The 15133-nt window shown below is 44.1% G+C and overlaps 1 protein-coding gene across 1 annotated transcript in view; it reads left to right on the forward strand.

Moving 5' to 3' along the window:
- The first annotated feature begins 768 nt into the window (after positions 1-768).
- Positions 769-15133, forward strand: part of NAB1 (NGFI-A binding protein 1) — a 38715-nt gene continuing 24350 nt past the window's right edge. The window contains exons 1-2 of the mRNA XM_033168785.1: positions 769-1017; positions 9631-10464. Of these exons, the coding sequence (XP_033024676.1) occupies positions 9646-10464 (819 nt within the window). The 5' untranslated portion in view covers positions 769-1017; positions 9631-9645. The remainder of the gene's footprint in view (positions 1018-9630; positions 10465-15133) is intronic.

The following is a 15133-nucleotide window of genomic DNA, read 5'->3' on the forward strand; positions in this document are numbered from 1 at the left end:
AGAGAAAGAACGGGAGAAAGAGGAAGAGAGAGAGAGAAATTAAAAGGGAAAGAGAGAGAGAAAGGAAGGGAGGGAGGGAGGGAGAAAGATAAAAGAGAGAGAGAGAAAAGAAAGAGAAAGAGAAAGAGAGAAAGAAAGAGAAAAAGAAAGAGGAAAAAGAGAGAAAAGAAAGAGTTAAGAGGGAGAGAGAGAGAAGAGAGAGAGAGAAAGAAAGGGAAAGAGGGAGAGAAAGAGGAAAAGAAAGAAAGAAAGAAAGAAAGAAAGAAAGAAAGAAAGAAAGAAAGAAAGGAGTGATATCCAACCTCCCAACGAGCCTCCCTTTCCCTTCCGGCGACTAAAGAGGGGCCCCAGGGGCGCTTTGCCCCGCGAGGCGCCTCCTTCCCGCTTCTGCGCTCCTTGCTTCCCTTTCCCCTCGCGCGCTGGGCCACCGTTGCCGCCGCCGCCGCCGCCGGCCCGGGCGCTCCTCCGTCCCATTTCCCTCCTTCGCCTCAGCCTTGTCCGCCGCGCGCTCCCCGCCGGCATGTAGTTCTGCCCCCTCCTCCCTGCTCTGCGTCACGCGGCCTCGCGTGGGAGGTCGGCCCGGCGCAGGCTCGTCGGCGCGGGCGGGCGGGCGGGCGGGCGCGCGAGCGGAATCTCCCCACGTGACGGCAACGACGGCGGCGCGGGAGGGGGGCCCTGGATGTGCGCGCGGGCGGGAAGGCCAGGAGGAGGAGGAGGCGGCGGTGGAGGAGGAGGAGGTGGAGGCAAGGCGAGGCTGCTGCCGCCGCTGCCGCCGCCGCCGCCGGTGCCTCCCTGCAGCCCTGCCGCCGCCGCCAGTGCTGGGTTGTCGCGGGGCTGCCGGGCAGAGCTGGGCCGAGGGGGCGGGAGGCAGCTCGCCCACCGATGGGAAGGTGGCAGCAGCAGGAGAAGGAGGAGGAGGCCGGCCGCAGGCGACCCTGGCCATAACTTCGCGCCCGCCCGGAGAAGGGAAGAGCCGGGTAGGCAGCGGCAGCGGCAGAAGCGTCTTGCGCGGAAGAAGTAAGTCGGAGACCCTCGTGGCTGCTCGGCAGGCGTTGGATCGCGCGCAGGAGGGTGGGGGGGGGGGAAGAGACGTTCACGGGCTGTGCGGGCGCGATCGCGGGGATCCTTTCCCTCGCAGGGTGGCGAGTTTTGTCTGGCTCCCGAATAAGCGTATGGGTGAGACGGGGCTGCGAAATGTTGGCGCCTCGTGAACAGGTTGTAGTCGCCCTCCCCGTCGAGTTATATTTTTTAAGAGAGAGGTGCGCGCGATTCCTTCCCGGCAATGTGAGATCTTGGGCATGGGATCCTCTCCGGGTTTAAGGCTGCAGCTTTTGTAGAGTCCCCCCGAGGGTCATCCAGTCCAACCCCCTCTGCAATGCAGTACCTAAGTTTTCTCCCCGCACCCCTTCCAACACACACACAAAAAAGCCTTTCTGGAGAGACCGCAATGGATTATTATTTTTTTTGCTCACGATTCGGGAGACATTTCCCCCGCTTGGCTTTAAGCGGCTGAAACTTTGCCTGCGTGGTTTTCGGACTCGTCGCGAAATCAACCTCGCGCGTCAGAAACGCACGTGTGAATGCGAGACAGAGCGGGTGTAAGGCCTCCGCGTGTTGGAGCGGTAGGCGAATATCTTAAGAATGTTAACTGCGCGCGAGACTTCTGCTGTAAGTTCTGGTTCAGCCTCGCTGGCGTTTCTGAGGCTGTGATGGTGGTGTGTAACTGGGAGAAAGTGAGGCAGGGGTGGAGTCCCCCAACAACATCTGGAGGTATCCAAGTTCCCCAACATCACATCACACTTGACCTTTGGCCATGCTGCCTTGAGGCTGATGGGACGAATGGGATAAAGGGAAAATAGGAGAAGTTTCTGCCCTGTCCCGCAGGGTGTTTTCATAGCTGCTGCTTGGTACAGTTCATTCCTGCTGCTGCAGATTGCCGGAAGGAGAGGGTGGATTCGTGTATATGTAGGCGGAGTGTGGATGATTCCCAGAGAAATCCAGAGCAGAAAAGGGTGAGGGCGTGGGAGGAAAGTACTGAAACATCCATGTATTGTCTTCGCTTAAAAGTTTGGGGGGATGGAGTGCAAATCCAAACACTACATTGGGTGGGATATTTTTTTACTATGTTTTCTCCTCAGTTGCACCGTACATTAACGGCTGTGAAACTTTTTTTTTTAAGTGCTGGGGAAATTTATTATGCTACAGATTTTTGAGACTTTTTTTTTTTTTAAAGCGATTGCTCGTTGTCCCTCTTAGACACTTGTCCTCACAATATTTGCCCTCTGGCAAATATATTTAACAGCTTTCCTTCATTTGGCTGCGAGCATAGACTCCCATATGTGTGGAAATACTGTACTGTACATGATGTGTGGTTGTTGTTTTTTGCACAGACACACCCTAGTCAGCTTAATATTTTTGAATGGGAGGATTCCTGTTTCTTTCTGCCGCCCCCTCAAAAGAATGATACACTTTGTAGGGTTTTGAAAGCGTAGGTAGGGGATCCAAATTATTTTACGGAAAGCAACAATTTGTTTTAACAAAGGACTTTTGTTTATTTACCAACTTTGATTAGAAACTGTTTTTCTTTGTAACTAATAATTCAGCTTCCCCCCCAAGGTGGGGGAGGGGGGGGGAAACACTGAGGATCTCAAAATATAATACTGAAAAGCTGGTGGATTGTCAAAACAGAACATAATAAATTTAAGGTAGAGATCCCTAATAAAAAATCAGTAGATCTTAAATGCCATTTTGGTAGAGGAGCAGAACTGATTGCATATTTTGAAAGAAATGCTAGTTTGGGAAAGAAAACAAACAAACACCATCCTAGTTGTTTAGTTAGCAAAAAAAAAAAGTTCTAACTAGCTGGTTGTTTGGGGGAAAATACTGGGATTGTATTGTTATAGCATCCTCATCCTGAATTTGGAAAGAAGTCCTGTTGATTTTAACATTTCTTACATCAAAGAAAGCAGTATACTATATATATAATTTGCATCAAAGTAGAATGGACTTACATCACAGCATCAAAACGCCACTGATAAAGTTGTTTATTTAAGCCCTGCTTGCTAAAAAAGAAATAGCCATCTACTAATGTTTTGTACCGAATGTTAGGCTTCAGAAAGATGCAGAGCCTTTCAAAATAGGCAATCGAGTGTTGTGCAAAATACAGTGATTCTGTGAGCTGCACAAATATTCATTCAGTCGTTTTTGAGGAAATATTTTGGAAAGTCTAGTGGGTGGGCAGGCTTGCAGGATGTACTGGTAATTTTGTTTTTTCTAGAAACCCCTGAGATCCATACATTTAGAATGAAAGAATTAACAAGCCCAGGAACTGAGCTCACATTCCTTCCACACCAAATCCGCTCCTGGTGTCTCCCAGTCTCTTAGGTTTCACGATTTCAGCATTATAATGAGTAGGGAGGCGGGTCACAAACGCACTCTCCTTTGGGTCGCTTCCATTTTGTTAAGAGACTGGAAGCCATAAATCCCTTGCAGACCTACATAAAGTAACCCAGAGGTCCGCTAGCAGATCCCAGTCTAAACTTCTCCCCACCTCTGGAATGTCAGAAAAGATCGTTTCAGAATGTATTCTGTTGCTTTTCCTGCAAGCGAGAGGTCTAAACATGTGCCCACTGGCAGTGGGAATGGCGAGAGATGTTGCCTAGCTCGCCCCATCCCATTCTGACTTAATATAGGCAGTCCTCTGTACCTATAGAATCCTCACTATTGCTGGCTTTTGAGCTCTGTGCCACTGCAACACAGTTTTCAAGCTTGGGATTTCCTTTCTCTCTTTTTTGGGGGGTGGGGGGGGCAGGAAGCAATTGCTGACACTTGAAACCTAAAAAGATGCCCCGCGCCAGCTCCTGAATTAACCTTCTGTTGCATACAACCCACTTTAACTGTATCTGAAGATGTGTACAAGAAGCTGGCGCCCCTGTTACTGGATCATTTTTTTACATTTATTTTTGCTTTTCATTCCTTGCCATTTAACTTTTGCTGAATGGGACCGCCCCTTAGCTACGAGAAAAGAGACAGAAAGGGAACTTAAAGTGGAAGGGGGGGTGCATTAGAAAACCAAGCGACGTCTGTGCAAATATGTAAAATGTAAAACAGTTCTCTTTCCTCTTGTTTCCCCTTCTTTTTCCAAGGTACCCCCCACCCCAGTCATTTGTATTACAGATGTGTTTAAAGAAAAACTGGTGGGAGTCTCGTGCGAGAACAAGCCATAATGCCAGAGTATCACGGCTGAAAAATACAGCAAGACTTGCTGTTTCAATTCAGCCTTAATTGGGGCAAGGAGGGGTGTTTTGTGAGGGCACAGAGTGTGCCTTAAAAGGCGACAATTTGGGTCTTTGCTAGTTCCTCTCTGCTCAGCGTGCCCAGAGATTGACTGTGAAATTTTGATTGCTCGGTTCCATACAGCATCTCTCTAGGCGAACGTTCATTCCCAGTTTCCTTTGCTACTGAGGCAGCCTGCGGGGACAGCCTGGGAAGGAACTGGTTAATGCATGCTAAGCCCACCCTAGCAGCAGCCCACACTTTCTTGACTTCTCCTCTTATCCTGCTTCGCCTACAATGAACAACATTCGCAGCAGCAGAAACGCCTCCTCTCTGTAACCTTCACAGAAAACCTGCAATTTCCATCTTCTGCTCTGGGCAGGAATTTCTATTTTAAAAGTTGGTCATCCCAAGATGCTGACTTGGATAGGGAGATATTGAAGATTTCTGGCCTGTCGTTTGTTTGATAGTTAAAACAGCTACAATAATTCCACACTTCTCTTAGCATTTCTGTAGCATTCTCCCAGGCTGTCCTTCTAATGCCTGCCACATATCACATCTTGTAATTGTAAGTTTAAACAGTTGGCTTTACAGCATGGCCATAACCACGTCTCCTTGCCAGTAAATCCTATTTAGTTCAGTGGGGCTTACTCCAAGGTACTTGGTGTTAGGATTGCAGTCCTAGTAGCACACTAACAGTGTGCTTTTGTTATGAAGGATGCAAACTCATCTGGTGCTGTGGATAAGAAAGTGTTTTTTTGGTTTCTACTCCCCTTCCAATCCTCTTTAGAAAAAATAACCCCCCCCCCATTCTTAGTAACTAGCCTCAAACATTTATTTTTTTTATTTAGGGGATTTCAACCCTGGTGTGAGGTTCAGCCTGCCATTTATTTCCCAGACTATCATCATAAAACTGAATACAGATGCAGCAACAATTATTTAAGAAACAGCACAAGACAGAAGCAGGAAACGGAAGACATATACATGGATGGGGCAGGGGGAATGGTGAATAACCCTGGATATAAAAGGTGTCCGGTGTTTTCCCCTCATCACTCCAGACCCCACTTGAAAAATCAAAATGTTGAAAATGTATTGGAAATTTTCTCACACACACTTCCCCCCTGGTATCACTGTTTCTACCAGAAGGTTTTTGCAACTTTCCAAGTTAAGGCTGCACTCACCCTGATGATTCAGTGATAGGATTCAACATACGTAGTTTATCAGTCAGTTTCCCAGTCATCAGCTCTGGCTTCAACGCCTAAGACAACTTAGAGCTTGTTGAGGGAATTTAAAAAAGCATCTTGAGGCTGGTTGTGTGTTCATACGTGCAAACCTGTAGGTGCCAAAAGGGAAATATCTGAACAGCCACTTATTCACATGTGCAAGTAAATAATTTTACGGTGGACGACTCACAGCTAAATATGTCTGTAGCGTCTATTGACCGGCATTGTCCCAGAGATGATACCCAGAATTCGACCCATGCCGTTTGATCTGTGAAGCTGTGGCCATTGAACAACAACAACAAAAATGATTTGTATGCAGTGTTTGAAAAGCTAGGAGCAAAATGGCTCCTGGGACCTGGGTTGTGGGCGACAAAGCAGAATGTCTAGTCGCCATGGGGGGGGGGGGTTGTCGGCAAAACTTTTTATTTATTATTTTGATAGGCATGAACTAGTACACAATTCACATAAGTGACACATTGTTAGGATCACATTTTTAGAAGAAATTGTTAATACATGTTTAATTTGGTGTTTACAATAAAAAATATTGGTACCATACTTCAAATTTCAAAACACTCTAGTCTTTATCGTTAAACTCCTTAGCATACTGTTTATCCTTAGCATATCCTTCGAGGCTTCAAAGCACATACATTTCAGTAATCCTCGAGTGTAGGCCAGGTGAAAAAAAAATGGCACCCAAGCCTTTTGAGGTGCTTGCAAATGGAGAATCCATAGGTAAGAAATGCGCCTGGCGCCCTGCTAATTTCAAACCGTGATAGTAGGAACTGTTCTTTAGTGTACGGGAGCCATTTGCAGACAGGCCCCGCTCCATCCAGAGTATCTGCTTCCCTCCCTTCCTGTTAAGTCTGAGGTGGCAGGGTGAAATCTTGGATTTCCACTTGGTGCATAGTTTCACATGAGCGGCATGCCCTGTAGCTTGGAATTTAGATTAGTCGCGGCCTTGAGCTGATGTAAGTGGTTATGGGAGCACAAGAGGCCTTGGTGATCTCTCAGAAACGTGCAAGGCTGTACATGTACAACCCTAATTAATATGTTGTGTGCAAAGGAGAAGCTTGTTGGATTGGCCCAAGGGAAAATAGTGGGAGGCAAACTCTTTAAGTACATTGGTACCTCTAGTTATGAACTTAATTCGTTCCGGAGGTCCATTCTTAACCTGAAACTGTTCTTAACTAGAGGCATGCTTTCGCACTGCCGGCACACGATTTCCGTTCTTGTCCTGGGGCAAAGTTCTCAACTCGAGGTAACTCTTCCAGGTTAGTGGAGTTTGTAACCTGAAGCATTTGTAATCTGTTGTTGTTGTTTAGTCGTTTCCGACTCTCCGTGACCCCATGGACCAGAGCACGCCAGGCATTCCTGTCTTCCACTGCCTCCCACAGTTTGGTCGGACTCATCTTGGTAGCTTCGAGAACACTGTCCAACCATCTCATCCTCTTGTCATCCCCTTCTCCTTGTGCCCTCCATCTTTCCCAACATCAGGGTCTTTTCCAGGGAGTTTACAGTTGCTCAGAGTATTGCATTGTGCAAGGCTCCTTTAGGAATGTAAACTGGACAGTCCTACTGGTGTTTACTCAGAGGTAAGGCTGGGCTCCCCCACCCTGAAAGTAGCTATTCTGAAGTTTGCAGACTTAAAATGCCGTCCTCCCTAGGGTTGCTTAAAAGTGCGATTGAATCCAGGGAGACTTATCTTGGCATTGGTCTTTCCTTAGTGTGTTGGGAGTTCTAGCTACTGTACTGTGAAACACTCGCTGGCGTGCATTTGGTTCCCATAATGTCAGCTGTGATGGCCTTGGCACCCCCAGAGTCCCCACATGGAACACAGCTACTTTATACACACACACACACACACACACACACACAGAGAGAGAGAGAGAGAGAGAGAGAGAGAGAGAGAGAGAGAGAGAGAGAAAGAAAGAGAGAGACGAGAGAGAGAGGCAGAAATAGTAGAGTTCAGAAGTAATCGAAGACCCTCACAATATGCAGCTCGATTTTACTTACTTTCTATATACAAATATACTTACTAATAATTTTATGTAGCACTGGTTAGTCCCCATCTCCCCATTTTTAACTTTAGTTTGCAAAAGGGCATCTCTTGGTGCGTGGGATTATGCCTTTTATGGTAGAACCACTCTGTTGCCACCTTGATCAAAAATTGTAAATATTAATAAATGTTAATCTGGCCCCTGTGGTAGTTTATTTGTTTATTGTGGTAAAACTATAAAAAAGCTGAACCACTTCAATCCCCCAAAAAGCTCAACAACAACTTCAATCCCCCAAAAAGCTCAACAACTTTGTCGGCCCTCTCACATGTTCACTTCATCAAATCTGGCCCTCTTTGAAAAAAGTTTGGACACCCCTGGTGTAGCTTTTACAAGTAGGCAATTCATGTGTCAGTGTTGAGCTGAAAACGGGCTTAATTTAACTTGTTCGTGCCTTTTTAATTTACTGTATTAGTTTCATTAGTTTCCTTGTGTGATTCTCGGAAATCTGTAGGAGCCGGAAGACTATTTAAATCTTAACAGATACATCCTTGTGTTAAAAAAATAATAATCAGGTTTAACCGTTTGACTTATACTCTGTGATTGCCTCTGAAAGTTTTCTATTGATTTAAAAGTTCACAGGCAGCAAAACTACTTTTGTGTGTGGGAATCAGCCGGAGCTCTTCGTGCTTTTGCACGTGGGCGAAGCAACAAATCTTTAATTTTACCTTTGCACAGTGGGCTGCTTGTACACAAACTCTCTCAAACGCCCATCTCTGCTCTCTATCTGGACAAGCAGGGAGCATTATCCCGAGTCCAAGGACACATTTCAGCCAGGCAAAAACACTTGGGATGTGAAGCAGCAGGACTATTGAGGGATACAGTTTCCGGGAAGTTCTAAAGTCAGATAGCGGGGCCACTTGGGCGTGAGGTTCTCCACCCATAGTTTAAGTGGTTAAGCAGTTAAAGGAATAGCCCTTCAGTATCTTAAGTTAAATTGAAGTGGTTCAGAGTAACTGTTGATCAGTGTTTTGAAATCAGATAGGCACATTTTTCACCTGGCTATCGACCACTGGCAACCTGGCTGCAGGATGACGCCTGACATCTCCACAATCTGGAGGGGCATTCCTGGGGGAATCATTGGATTTCGACTGTTTTCACACGCTGTAACACCACATCCTGTAGAATTCTATCGGTTATATTTTATCTGCACAATTAGAATGAATTTCTGGAACCAAAAATGCTTTTTTTCTCTGCAGCCTGAGCAGATGACAACCTTGAACTAGGTTAAGAACTTGGGGAACTTAAAAAGGAAAAGTCACTTGATTCAGGGACAGTAAGAGAACTGCTGCTACGTGTCATTTGGTTTCCTATGTTCACACATACACCCCCCCACACACACAGGCAGAAACAAAAGTTCAGAAGTAATCGAAGACCCTCACAATATGCAGCTTGATTTTACTTACTTTCTGTATACAAATACACTTATTAATAATTTTATGTAGCAGCAATTAGTCCCCAGATCTCTGTTTTTAATTTTAGTTTACAAAAGCGGTATATTTTTTTTTTGGGGGGGGGGTATGCCTTTTATGGGAGAACCACCCTGTTGCCACCTGGATCCAAAATTGTAAATATTAATAAATGTTAGTGTTTCACAGAAAGCGGCCTGTTACAATTTGACTTGGCCAGATACTACATACATATTGGCCTATTTTGACCACTTTTTCTTAACGTTGACTGCTCCTGCTCAGACTGCACAGAAAAGGCATTTTGCTTCCTGAAATTCATTCCGATTATGCAGATAGGCATGAACCTCCATATTGTGATGTCATACACCATCCTGGCACCTAGGCATCTTCACTTGGTCACATGTGGTCGATAGCCAGGTGCAAAATGCGCCTGGCACCTGGCTAATTTCAAACACTGAAGATGATTAGGGTTGTGTTTTTTATTGAACACTGAACCAGGTACTCTCTTTGTTGTACCATGCAAGATCCTGTAACTAATAAGTTTGTTCACTAGCAAACCTCCCTTGCCATCCATAGCGCAGACGTTTTGAAAGAACCAACGCATTGGTTGGATAACACATCTAGAAGTGGACATTCATTTTGTTATCCTTCTTCTTCTCCTTTTTGCAGGGCTCTCCACCCACCATGGCCACAGCGTTACCCAGAACCCTTGGAGAATTGCAGTTGTACCGAATATTGCAGAAAGCCAACCTCTTGTTCTACTTCGATGCCTTCATTCAGCAGGGAGGGGATGACGTGCAGCAGTTGTGTGAAGCCGGGGAAGAGGAGTTCCTCGAGATCATGGCGCTCGTCGGCATGGCCAGCAAACCTCTTCATGTCCGGAGACTGCAGAAGGCTTTGAGAGACTGGGTGACGAACCCAGGCCTTTTTAACCAGCCTCTTACTTCCTTACCGGTCAGTAGCATCCCAATATATAAGTTACCGGAAGGATCTCCTGCTTGGTTGGGAATCTCATGCAATAGTTACGAAAGGAATAGTAATACCCGGGAGCCTCACTTGAAGATTCCAAAATGTGCCGCCACCACCTGTGTTCAGAGCGTCGGTGCAGGCAAGTCCGACGGGGTGGGAAACTTGACACTGCAGAGCGGCAGCGAAACGAGACTATGGCAAGGGCACCACACTACAGAGAGCGAACACAGCCTTTCCCCAGCCGACGTCGGCTCTCCGGCCTCACCAAAGGAAAACACGGAAACCTTGGACGCGGCGGCGGCCCTGTCGGTCACCGAGTGCGTCGAGCGCATGGTTCCCACCCTCCCCAAAAGTGACTTGAACGAAGTGAAGGAACTGCTGAAAATAAACAAAAAGCTGGCCAAGATGGTGGGCCACATCTTTGAGATGAGTGACGAGGACCCTCACAAAGAGGAGGAGATCAGGAAGTTCAGTGCAATATACGGCAGGTTTGACTCGAAAAGGAAAGATGGCAAGCATCTCACCCTCCATGAGGTAAAATGGCGCAAGCAGCAGTCAGTTTCCCCTCTTCTTTTCCAATCTTCTTCTCAGAGATTCTCTCCTCCTGCTGTACCAGCTCAGATACTACATTTTTCTTAGGGGAAGCGCATAAAATCCAAATCCTGTCAGGCCAGTGATAATTGTTAAGGCAGCAAGCAAGACCTTATAACAGAATATTTGTACTTAATTGTGTACCTTCTTTGTGTGCCTCCTCCACCAGAGGTCCAGAGGGTGGCAACACGAGAACGGGCCTATTCTGCAGTGGCTCCTTGTCTGTGGGATGCTCTCCCCAGGGAGGTTCGCCTGGCGCCTTCATTATACACCTGTAGGTGCCAGGCAAGAATGAACTCTTTAACCAGGCCTTTGGCTGATTGACATCCAATGCCCTTTTAAAATGTGTTGAGTGTTATTGGGTTAGTTTTTTTTATAAAAAAATATTGATTATGTATTTTGTATTTTTATATTTTGATTTTATCTTGTGAGACCTGCAGGTATAGGGTGGTATAATAATAATAATAATAATAATAATAATAATAATAATAATACTTGGACGCATTTTAAAAGATGCGTCATCCAACCTGAAAATTGTCAGGTGTCTTTCTGAAGAACAGGCTGCATAGCTAAAATGGCACTTTAAATGGAAAACTGCTGTTCTTATTCTATACAATTATTTATGTGTTTGTCTCCTGCATTCTACTAGATACTTTTAAAAACTGACCCAAAGGTGGGTGTTATAAGAAAGTTTCAGTGGCCTTCCTAAAGCTAAACAAAGTTGAAGTCTAAATTTCCTAGGAAGGGAGATCCATAACCAGGGGGCCAACACAAAAAAAGACTCTGCCTCCGTTTTCACCAACAGAAACTCTTGGTGGGGCTTAACAGCTAGACCTTAAATCAGCTTTATTTGGGAGAAGGCAGTCTTTCAGATATCATGGCCCAAAATTGTTGAAGGTTGCTGTGCGATCTTGCAGAGTCTGACATCTTAACTAAAGTGATATTGTCTAGATTTTGTTTTCTGCTCTGGTTGGTTGGTAAAGATTGGCAGTGCAAGTAGCCTGTTCCATTAAGCTAGACCAGAGTTTCCCAAACTTGAGCCTCCAACTGTTTTTTTTTTTTTTTTTAGACTACAAATCTCATCATCCTTAGCTAGCAGAACCAGTGGTTGCGGCTCATGGGACCTGTAGTCCAAAAACAGCAGGAGACCCAAGTTTAGGAAACCCTGAGTTTGACCAAAGGAACTGTGTGCACTTAAGGAAAGGCCTAATACACGAGTCTTAAAATTAATCTTGATCATTGTCCAAGCAAAGAATAGTTGCATCTCCAAGGAAGGGTCTAGCAGACTGTAGGCCGAATTCTCTAAATTATAAAGCCCCTCAATTCACAAAGGAATGAATCTAGTCATTCACTTCAGGAGTACAGTGTCACTCGGGTTACAGACGCTTCAGGTTGCAGACTCTGCTAACCCAGAAATAGTACTTCAGGTTAAGAACTTTGCTTCAGGACGAGAACAGAAATTGTGGCAACAGCAGGAGGCCCCATTCGCTAAAGTGGTACCTCAGGTTAAGAACATTTTCAGGTTAAGAACGGACCTCCAGAACGAATTAAATTCTTAACCCAAGGTAGCACTCTATCTCTTTACCAAATTGCATGTTTCTATGTTGCATGTTGTAGCTTTAAATTCCAGGCTTAACCATTCTTGTTTATTTTGGTACTATTGATGAACAGTTACAGTACAGGCAACACTAAGCAAATAATTATGTCAGCATTTCTTCATTTTACAGTTGATGCAACATTTCCCCCCTCACAATTTCGGGAACACTGGGGAAGTATTTCCTTTCAGAAAATGCAAGATAAAAAAGGAGGGAGTTGTAATAGTACTTCCACCCACCAGAGTTAAATTTACTGGACGGAGCTCTGTGAAAATCAATGGTCCTCTGACTTTAAAGCTGCAAAAATCTTTTCTTCTTGACGAAAAACTTCCCAGGCAGTTTTGCGGATTTAAAAAAAACTCTTTTAGACAAACACATTTTCTACTGTACCACATGATGGATATAAATTTATCGTGTCAACGTGTGCACTATAGTCTAAAACGAAAGAGTTCCTCTCTTTTACCTTCAGATAAAACGAATGTCTGAATAGCAGTGTGGCCATTTCAGGGATGCAGACAAAATGCACTGTGATCTGAAATGCTAACCCAGTGGTATTAAAACATTTTGCTTCCCTTATAAGGAAGATACAAAAGTTGGGTTCAAAGCCATAGTTTCCTTAAGATAAAAAAAGGTTTTGATCTGTGTACCACCTAAAAATCAGCACTGTTTTTTTTTTTTTTTTTTTAAAGAGCATGAGATATAGGAAGCATATTTTGGGTGGTGGTTGCTTGGATTGTAGAAGAAAACTTCGAGGTGGAATCATAATCCGGTGATGCGTTTTCGTTTCTTCCATCAGATTTTTAAATGAGAGTGAAATCCATAGTTGAAAACATTAGACTTTGCACGTAGGTTTCTGTATTTTGTTCCAATTTCCCACCTAAATTGACTTGTTTAGGACAGCCAATCCGAACGCCTTCATAGCATGGCCAGGAAGGTAAAAGTGTTCAACTGTGGGTTTTGGGTATCGCTATTCTTTTGGTCGGATTTAGGTTATACAGTGGTACCTTGGTTCTCAAACTTAATCCGTTATGGGAGTCCCTTCGACTCCCGAAACGGTTTGAAAACCAACTTCCGATTGGCTGCAGGAGTTTCCTACACTCAAGCAGAAGCTGCGTTGGATGTTTGGCTTCCGAATTTTTTTTGCAAACCGCAACACTTACTTCTGGGTTTGCGGCATTTGGGAGCCGATTTGTTCGACAACTAAGCCATTCTGGAACCAAAGTACTACTGTAATTGTTTTTTTATTTTTATTTTTAAATAAACTTTATTAGGTTTAAAAAAAATTATCATTTGACAAAGAAAGAGAAAGAAAAAAAGAAAGGAAATAAAAAAGGAAAAAAACCATAGAATATATATATAGAATATATTTGACATACAAAAATTAAATATGGACAAAAATAATACTTTTTTCACACACACCCATCACCCAGTGAACTTCCAGCCTAATATTTTATTGTAGTTTCTGTAACTACATTTCTTGTATACCTAAGTCTATTATCTCTCCTTTTTTCTGTTTGTCTTGGGCCCACTCATATGTTGGATAGGAGATTGACCCTTTCCACAGATTATAATATAATATCTTTAAATGCTTTCCAATCTTTCTCTATTTTTTGCTCTGTTATTCCCCTAACTTCTCCTACCTTCCATGCCATATTTTGGTATGATGACCATTATGTTAGAAAAATGAGAGAAATTGTGGATAAAAGACATGAGGTTTACCCTGAATTATGATTTGATCGAAAACATATACAAAATGCAATATAGATGGTATCTGGCTCCAACAAAGCTGGCAAAAATGTATAAGGGAAGTAATAATATGTGTTGGAGATGTAATAAAGAATTGGGCACATTTATGCATATTTGGTGGAACTGCAATGAAATTAAGAAATTTTGGAGGGAAATATACAATGAATTGAAAAAGATAACAAAGTATTCTTTTAAAAAAAGACCCCGAAATCTTTCTGATAGGAATGCTAGGCGATGAAATCAAGGAAAAAGATAGATGCGTGCTAATGTATGCAACCACGGCAGCAAGGCTCCTAATTGCAAAAAATTGGAAGAGCACAAGTCAAAAAGTACCACTGTAATTGGTTTGACTGGCCAAAGATAAATCAGTTGACTGCCTATTACTTGATTGCAGCCAAATACTCAATTAAGCAAAGAATGCCACTGTGGATGTGGATCCTACTCCCCACCACCTATTCACGATGGTGTAATTCAGGCACGTCCAACAGGTAGATCGTGATCTACCGGTAGATCACTGGACGTCTCTGGCAGATCACTAGTAGATCACTGGTTCCCCCCAAAGAACTTTGGCTCCCCTAAAAAAAGCTCATGATTTAGCCCTGCTTTCCTCCTCCCTAAAAAAGCTCAACTTTGACCTGAACCCCCCAAAACAGTGCTTTCCTTCCTAAAAAAAAAGAAGCTCAGCAACTTTGACCTGAACCCCCCCCCCGCCAAAAAAGGGGGTAGATCACTGCCAGTTTTTAACTCTGTGAATAGATCGCAGTCTCTTGGGAGCTGGCCACCCGTGGTGTAATTGATCAACAAGGGCAGCAATGACTGCAACACAGCAAATTTCTTCCATCACCTACCTGCAATGATTGCCTATACCTCCCAAGTTGGAATGCAAAGCTGTCATTGGTGTGAAAGGTCTCCCCCTAGGGCAGCCTAGGTGAAAAACCAGTGAAAGTTGACTCAGATGGTGCTTAAATTTGGCTTGCTGCCCAACTAGAACAGCAGCCTTCAAGAGCCGACACATGTTTTTAATAGTTGACGGTATTTCCTTCATTTCTACTTTTCAATTTATTTTCTTAATTCTAACTGTAGACTTAACTGGTGTTCAAGGGAAAAAAGCCAAATAGAAGAACTGTTCAGTGAATTGTTCATATTTATAGAAACCACCATAGCACCATAAAAACTTTTGATGCATTGTAATGAATTATATAGTAAGTTCGTCTGATGGTTTTGTTGTTTCTTAACTTGTTTTTTATAAGTTAACATAACCATCCAACTTG

This window comes from Lacerta agilis, chromosome 1 (genome assembly GCF_009819535.1).
Source record: "Lacerta agilis isolate rLacAgi1 chromosome 1, rLacAgi1.pri, whole genome shotgun sequence".
Lineage (NCBI taxonomy): Eukaryota > Metazoa > Chordata > Lepidosauria > Squamata > Lacertidae > Lacerta > Lacerta agilis.